Source organism: Crassostrea angulata, chromosome 6, assembly GCF_025612915.1.
Source record: "Crassostrea angulata isolate pt1a10 chromosome 6, ASM2561291v2, whole genome shotgun sequence".
Taxonomy (NCBI): Eukaryota; Metazoa; Mollusca; class Bivalvia; order Ostreida; family Ostreidae; genus Magallana; species Magallana angulata.
In genome coordinates this window covers 15,764,451-15,773,343 of record NC_069116.1, presented here as the reverse complement: position 1 = coordinate 15,773,343, position 8,893 = coordinate 15,764,451, and the positions used below count along the sequence as shown (strand labels likewise).

The 8,893-nt window shown below is 38.2% G+C and overlaps 1 protein-coding gene across 1 annotated transcript; it reads left to right on the top strand.

Annotated features, from left to right (window-relative positions):
- The first annotated feature begins 467 nt into the window (after nt 1–467).
- LOC128186725 (mucin-2-like) lies at nt 468–8,624 on the top strand. The gene is made up of 8 exons (XM_052856586.1): nt 468–1,287; nt 1,516–6,172; nt 6,358–6,549; nt 6,650–6,850; nt 6,971–7,132; nt 7,238–7,590; nt 7,681–7,854; nt 7,970–8,624. The coding sequence occupies exons 2-8, from the start codon at nt 1,522–1,524 to the stop codon at nt 8,012–8,014; spliced, it is 5,778 nt and encodes a 1,925-aa protein (XP_052712546.1). The 5' UTR covers nt 468–1,287; nt 1,516–1,521; the 3' UTR covers nt 8,015–8,624.
- The last annotated feature ends 269 nt before the right edge of the window (nt 8,625–8,893 follow it).

The following is an 8,893-nucleotide window of genomic DNA, read 5'->3' as shown; positions in this document are numbered from 1 at the left end:
AAATCAACTCAATTGTCCATGGTTCCCCCCAAAAATAAGAATAAAAGCAACAATTTTTTCTTAATTTTCCACTTTATGTTGTCATACATTGTATTTGCGCAAATGAAAGAATTTCATACGTTTTTTTAATATGGAAAACTTTAAACGGAAGTACACCGTTTAGTAAGTTCAAAGTTCAAAAAAAAAAAATTAAGACGATTTTATCCATTTTGAAGGGAACAATGGTTATTTGTTAAGTTTTCAGAAAATATTCTCATTTAAAACATTTTCTCGTGAAATTGAAATAAAAAAACAATATGATTTCAACTCGCTCATCTTTGCCTTTCAAAATTAACGTTGAAAAATTGTTTTTTGCAGATAAAAAAACCCTAATCTCTTCAATCATTTTTTGCATAAATCGCATACGATATGCTTTTTCATCGTAAAGGCGAACTGAACTTTAATATAAGTAAAATATATATGCATATTCTCAAACGATAGAAATAAACACAAATGATTGAATTCATCTCTTCCTAGTGTAAAGGAACATACTATCTTTTTATATCTGAACAGAGAAATCTTTTTTTGTATCAAGAAGTAAATTTTGGGGTCATTTAAAGTCGTATGCACTAACTCCTAAGCAAATTCCTACTGCAAATGCTTTAAAAAACGCACGTGATTAACTAAACCGTACCTCTCATTCGATTTTAAATAGAGCAAATTGTGATTCTTTTGCACTTACGATAAATATGTCTTTGTGTAAATGAAGTTCGTATATTATGGTTTTCTCACATTGCATTGTACGGACTTTTATCTATTTTGAGACTTTCGAAAATAAAAACGTACATTCCTGCTTGATTTACAAACTCATCAATTGTTGTAAGAATTTTTGTTTTTTTATATTACCATGTACAGCGCGAACTGAAATTTTTATTTTGTAATAAAAATATATAAGCTGTTTCATTTGCATAAATTCATTGAAATGTCGAATATACGAATTCCTCAAAGTTGAATTATAATGATTATGGAGCTACGACCCCATGATAAGTAGGGTTTATAAAAGAATTAATTAATCTCATTAATGATGTGCAGCTCATTATCATAAACGTCTATTCTGATTAATTCTGTGTGATTATGGGGGTTGTCATCTTGCATGAATTACGTGCTGGTACCATTACGAGGTCTTTAGTCATTAGTCCGCGGAGGCGGTCTCTCGGGCGGGTATAAACACTGGACCGGAGGCGTGTGACTATATATTCCCGAACTGGCCGACCAAGTGGTCGTGTGTTTTAGTAGTCTTCAAATATAGTAAGTAAAAGATATAATTGCCTATATGTTTAAACCAGTGATCAATTTTACTTACTGTTTTTTGTTAAGATTTTATTTACAATATTTTATTATGATTACTATGTTAAATATTTGAATTACTTACATTACCCTGACATCTTTTTTAGAAATGTTTTTGTTTCAATTATAGTTGCCATTTGCTTTTATTCCATCTCATGTTGATTTGGTTTAATTTTTTTTAATTTGTAGTCCACCATGGCATTTTTGAAGCAATGTCTAATTTTCTTACTTGTTTGGATCGGATTAATAAACGGCCAATCTACACCACTTTTCAAAGCCAATGGAAAAGTCGTATGGCAAAGTGAAGGATTCAAATTTGAAGAAAACACATCTTCGACAGTTGGCGGTACAGCTGGCCGGTTCACCTCGCCAATACCAGTGTCACCTATGGTGAGGGAAAGTACATTTGTCATACTGCCAGCCGAGGGAACCCAATCTGGAGACTTGACACCAGATTTCGATAATGTTCACATAGAATCAATAGATAATAAGATTCAAGGTAAAAGTTCGCTAACAGAATCAGTGATAAATGAGTCTGTTGATCAAACCCAAACTACTAATGACGTTGCTGAGGCTTCCATTGTGGATACACTTTCTCAACCGGAGGAGTTAACGTCTACTGCAGGTAACATTGACGACGCAGCCACAGAAAATAAAACTACGGCAGTACCCGCGGACGTGGTTATAGAAGGTGAAAGACTTGATGCTAACATAAAATCCACAAATCCTGATGTAATCTTTACAACAAGTTCTACCCGTAACAGCGACGTGGAAACCCCTGCGCATAATTCAACCAAAACAACTAGTGCGTCTCCTATTCATATCTCAAAAAGCGGCGATGGAGTTGCGATTTTATCTTCTAGTCCAAAATTAAACGACATTAGTACAACAACTGTAACATATATTCCAGAAGAAGACTTTCAGACGACGACAGACACATTAGATAATTCAGATAACACTATGACAACTTCATCAACAACCGGGCCTTTTTCGATTGATTCCTTTGTAAACATGCTTTTATCAGATAAGATGCAAGCTGAAGTTACAGGCACTGATGAAATCCAACAAAGAGAAAAAGAAACTAATCCAGAACCCTTACCTAAATTGGAAACAACCCCTGAACCAACAACAGAAAAGGCAACTACCCCTGAACCAACAACAGAAAATGCAACTACCCCTGAACCAACAACAGAAGAGGCAACTACCTCTGAACCAACAACAGAAAAGGCAACTACCCCTGAACCAACAACTGAAAAAGCAATCACCCCTGAATCAACAACAGAAACGGCGTTTACCCCTGAACCAACAACAGAAAAGGCAACTACCCCTGAACCAACAACAGAAAAAGCAATTACCCCTGAACCAAATACCGAAAAGGAAACAACATCCGAACCAACAACAGAAAAAGCAACTACCCCTGAACAAACAACAGAAAAGACAAGTGCATCAGAACCCATAACTGAATTGGAAACTACCCCTGAACTGACAACAGAAAAAGCAATTACCCCTGAACCAACAACAGAAAAGGCAACTACCCCTGGACCAACAACAGAAAAAGCAATTACCCCTGAATCAACAACAGAAAAGGCAACTACCCCTGAACCAACAACTGAAAAAGCAACCACCCATGAACCAACAACAGAAAAGACAACCACCCTTAGACCAACGCCAGAAAATACCACTGACTCTGAACCAACAACAGAAAAGGCAACTTCTCCTAAACCAACCACTGAAAAGGCAACCACCCCTGAACCAACAACAGAAAAGGCAACCACCCCTGAACCAACAACAGAAAAATCAACTACCCCTGAACCAACAACAGAAAAGGCAACCACCCCTGAACCAACAACAGAAAGGGCAACTACCCCTGAACCAACAACAGAAAAGGCAACTACCCCTGAACCAAAAACTGAAAAAGCAACCACCCTTAAACCAGCAGAAAAGGCAATTACTCCTGAACCAACAACTGAAAAGGCAACCACCCCTGAACCAACAACAGAAAGGGCAACTACCCCTGAACCAACAACAGAAAAGGCAACTTCCCCTGAACCAAAAACTGAAAAAGCAATCACCCCTGAACCAACAACAGAAACGGCATTTACCCCTGAACCAACAACAGAAAAGCCAACCGACTCTGAACCAACAACAGAAAAGGCAACTACCCCTAAACCAACAGAAAAGGCAACCACCCCTGAACCAACAACAGAAAAGGCAACTACCCCTGAACCAACAACAGAAAAATCAACTACACCTGAACCAACAACAGAAAAGGCAACCACCCCTGAACCAACAACAGAAAAGACAACCACCCTTAAACCAACAGAAAAGGCAATTACTCCTAAACCAACAACTGAAAAGGCAACCACCCCTGAACCAACAACAGAAAGGGCAACTACCCCTGAATCAACAACAGAAATGGCAACTACCTCTGAACCAACAAAAAAGGCAATTACTCCTGAACCAACAACAGAAAAGTCAACCACCCCTGAACCAAAAACTGAAAAAGCAACCACCCCTGAACCAACAACAGAAAAGGCAACTACCCCTGAACCAACAACAGAAAAGGCAACCGACCCTGAACCAACAACAGAAAAGGCAACTACCCCTAAACCAACAGAAAAGGCAACTACCCCTGAACCAACAACAGAAAAAGCAACTACCCCTGAACCAACCACTGAAAAGGCAACAACACCAGAACCAACAACAGAAAAAGCAACTACTCCTGAACCAACAACAGAAAAAGAAACTACCCCTAAACCGACAACAGAAAAGACAATTGCATCAGAACCCATAACTGAATTGGAAACTACCCCTGAACTGACAACAGAAAAGGTAACTACCCCTGAACCAACAACAGAAATGGCAACTACCCCTGAACCAACAAAAAAGGCAATTACTCCTGAACCAACAACTGAAAAGTCAACCACCCCTGAACCAACAACAGAAAAGGCAACTACCCCGGAACCAACAACTGAAAAAGCAACCACCCCTGAACCAATAACTGAATTGGAAACTACCCCTGAACTGACAACAGAAAAGGCAATTACCCATGAACCAACAACAGAAAAGGCAACTACCCCTAAACCAACAGAAAAGGCAACTACCCCTGAACCAACAACAGAAAAAGCAACTACCCCTGAACCAACCACTGAAAAGGCAACAACACCAGAACCAACAACAGAAAAAGCAACTACTCCTGAACCAACAACAGAAAAAGCAACTACCCCTAAACCGACAACAGAAAAGACAATTGCATCAGAACCCATAACTGAATTGGAAACTACCCCTGAACTGACAACAGAAAAGGCAACTACCCCGGAACCAACAACTGAAAAGGCATTTACCCCTGAACCAACAACAGAAAAGGCAACCGACACTGAACCAACAACAGAAAAGGCAACTACCCCTAAACCAACAGAAAAGGCAATTACCCCTGAACCAACAACAGAAAAGGCAACTACCCCTGAACCAACAACAGAAAAAGCAACTACCCCTGAACCAACCACTGAAAAGGCAACAACACCAGAACCAACAACAGAAAAAGCAACTACTCCTGAACCAACAACAGAAAAAGCAACTACCCCTAAACCGACAACAGAAAAGACAATTGCATCAGAACCCATAACTGAATTGGAAACTACCCCTGAACTGACAACAGAAAAGGCAACTACCCCTGAACCAACAACAGAAAAAGCAACTACCCCTGAACCAACCACTGAAAAGGCAACAACACCAGAACCAACAACAGAAATGGCAATTTCTCCTGAACCAACAACAGAAAAAGCAACTACCCCTAAACCGACAACAGGAAAAACAATTGCATCAGAACCAATAACTGAATTGGAAACTACCCCTGAACTGACAACAGAAAAGGCAATTACCCATGAACCATCAACAGAAAAGGCAACTACCCCTGAACCAACAACAGAAAAGGCAACTACCTCTGAATCAACAACAGAAAAGGCAACTACCCCTGAACCAACAACTGAAAAAGCAACCACCCCTGACCCAACAACAGAAAAGACAACCACCCTTAGACCAACGCCAGAAAATGCCACCGTCTCTGAACCAACAACAGAAAAGGCAACTTCCCCTAAACCAACCACTGAAAAGGCAACAACACCTGAACCAACAACAGAAAAAGCAACCACCCCTGAACCAACAACAGAAAAAGCAACCACCCTTAAATCAACAGAAAAGGCAATTACTCCGGAACCAACAACTGAAAAGGCAACTACCCCTGAACCAACAACAGAAATGGCAACTACCCCTGAACCAACAAAAAAGGCAATTACTCCTGAACCAACAACTGAAAAGACAATTACTCCTGAACCAACAACAGAAATAACAACAGAAAAAGCAACCACCCTTAAACCAACAGAAAAGGCAATTACCCCTGAACCAACAACAGAAATGGCAACTACCCCTGAACCAACAACAGAAAAGACAACCACCCCTGAACCAACAACTGAAAAGGCAACTACCCTTAAACCAACAGAAAAGGCAATTACTCCTGAACCAACAACAGTAAAAGCAACTACCCCTGAACCAACAACAGAAAAGAAAATTACACCAGAACCCACAACTGAATTGCAAACTACCCCTGAACTGACAACAGCAAAGACAACCACCCCTAAACCAATAGAAAAGGTAACTACCCCTGAACCAACAACAGAAAAGGCAACTACCCATGAACCAACAACAGAAAAGGCATTTACCCCTGAACCAACAACAGAAAAGGCAACAACTCCAGAACCAACAACTCAAAAACCAACTACAGCTGCACCAACAACTCAAACATCAGCAACTTCTAAAATCTTGACTTCAACGGCAGCTCCTCTAGAAAGTAAGCCACCTATATTTGATTCCTAACAAGTTTTTGCTAAAAACGATTTGCTCAGTCTTTCGCTTGTTTGCTTTTTACGAAAAAAAAACGTGTATTTGTCTTGTTTCTTGATATACTACAAAGTATATGCAAAGTATAAAACATATCCTTTATCAAATTATCACTGATATTCTTTCTTTCTACAGATTTATGTGTTAATAGTGTCTACATTGACAGTATCGGCTACAACAAATATCCCGGTTCCTGTAACAAATTTGTCCAATGTTATAACAACTACCAGAACACCAAAGCTGTTCTAAGGGAATGCCCCGCTGGGTTATTCTGGCATCAAGACCATGCTATGTGCAAATCTCCAGACAAGGTCCCGTGCTTTGAAGGTAAAAATAAAATAATCTATAAAGATTAACGCATTTTACACAACTTGATGAGAAATCCTCATTAGTTGAAATAAGTTATGGAAAAATTCATTTATTTTAGACCACTGTCTCAACCTCGGCGTAGATGCTTACAAACGTTCAGGTGGTTGTAGATCCTATTTCTCTTGTGAATATGGAGTTTCCGTTCCTACCTGTTGCAAAAAGGGCTTCCGATTTGATGGAAAGGCCTGCGTGAAAGATAGCTCGTGTAACGACATTTGTGTAACACCAAATGATTTGAAAAGAAAACTGAGCCAACAAAGTAAGAACTAAGTTATATTATAGTATTTGTTATTTGTTTCTCCGATTAAATTAATGAGGAAAAAAGGCCAAATACAAGTGACTGACGTAAAGGTATTACTTACAAAATTATTCGTTACAGTGTGCAGGTTTCTGCCGGACAAGAACAATCGTTTTGGGTACCTTACCCTAGAACACAGCGGTATCCGTTTTCGGGCTTGTCCTTATGGAACTGAGTTCAGTGCCCGCCAGTGTGGATGTACATGGATCCAGTTCACAGCTTACCAAAATCCAAGAAAAGAAGGTAATAGACGTTAAGTTATCAAGTAACTTGATTGCCACTGTTCACATATTTTTATCAGTACAAATCAAATACACTATAACATTTCACATTTGACTATCTTTACAGTTTGCAAACCTGATTTCAAGATGAATTTCGACACAAACTCATTCAGAGAACTTTCCGGATCCAACATGGCGTTCTATGTTGAAAACGCCGTTGCTCAAAACGGTGCGGCTAAATTTAGAGGAAACGGGAAAATAACCATTTGGGGCTTTATGAACAAGGAGCTTGGACACGACTTTGCTGTAAGAATTCGTTTTAAGCCCTTTAACACTGAAGGAGGATATGGAATGCTGGTGTCCAACTGTGGACACGAGGGTCTTCCGACGGTTGAGATTTCGATGCAAGACAAAAAAGCTAGACTGATTGCTAAGAGTATGCATTCTAGCTCTCCCTCTGTTCTTGAGTATCACATAGTGGTAAGTTTTAAATGCAGTTTGAAATACCTAAACTATTTAGTTGAGGCTTTAAAGATTTTAGCACTGAAATTTTTTTTTTTTTCATTTCAGCCTTATGAATGGAACGAAATTTCTTATCATTACAATGGAAATACTTTCACTGCGGAAATTAATGGCAACAGCATCTCCGAACAACTGATTGGCGGAATAGAAACAAGTCCGAACCCGATGTTTATTGGAGGTTGTCCGAAACCAGGATCCGGATTTAACGGGTTAATAGACAACGTACGTAGTTGAAATCTTGTTTTTGGGCTCTCGGTTTCTATTTTTAAAATTGATGATACTAATAATTTATGGCCTTAAAAACATTTTAATATATGTTTTTCAATTTTTTTTCCAGGTTGAAATCTACAGTACATGCGTCCCGTCTAATTTCCTACAGTAAAGAAAGTAAAGAATGAAATCCGACTTCATGTAAACATCCGCACTCAACTCCCCACAGATCATTTCGCATTTAGTCATCTACTTATCCGCTATTTATTTTTCATCTTTATTTATTATCATAAACCCCATTTGATCAGTACGTGCGACATGACCAAACCCCTTGCATGTTTGATGTGAGTGCAATATGATATTTGTATTGCAATTTATTTACTTGCAAATCATAAAATTAAAAAAATATTGAATATTCAAATGTCTTTGTGTTTGTAAATACATGTACAAAAGGTAGATGTATTATTCACAATAAAAGGTTATGATCTTTTTGACAATTTTCACATGGTATACTCCTAGTGTGAAGAAATATTAGATATTTTAACTTATTTTAAACGTGATGCTCACTTAGTAGGATGTACAAGAGAACATTATACACATCATAAAAAATTTGCTATTTTCCTCATGTTTGCTTGATAAATAATTCTTTTTATTTCAATCGGCATCATGTTTAATAATTGTTAACGCATATTGTTTTAGCAAAAGTTTTTTAAAAAAAAGTCGAACTAAACTTGCTCTTCTTATAGAAAACTAAGCTAACGCGCATCATAATTATATTTTAAATAAATGTTATGTCTACTGAATAACGCTTTTTAAAAATAGACGAAAAAGGCATTTTCACATAAACCGGGTTTGATTCAAGATAACAGTAATTCTTTGAATCTCGTTAAATCAAAAATATATATGCCTTCTCAAATCACCCCCCCCCCCCTCCCATATTTTGTCACTTTATCGCAAGCCTCTATATACAGTATACATTGCATATGTTATAATCTTTTGATATTACACTGTATAAATGCCGGCACAATAAGTTAAAAGCAATACAGTTGAA

Excerpts from the sequence above, each read along its gene's own strand:
- LOC128186725 (XM_052856586.1), top strand. The coding sequence starts at position 1,522 with ATGGCATTTTTGAAGCAATGTCTAATTTTCTTACTTGTTTGGATCGGA. Across the intron at positions 6,550-6,649 it reads CAAGGTCCCGTGCTTTGAAG|ACCACTGTCTCAACCTCGGC; the intron begins GTAAAAATAAAA and ends CATTTATTTTAG. Across the intron at positions 7,855-7,969 it reads TTAACGGGTTAATAGACAAC|GTTGAAATCTACAGTACATG; the intron begins GTACGTAGTTGA and ends TTTTTTTTCCAG.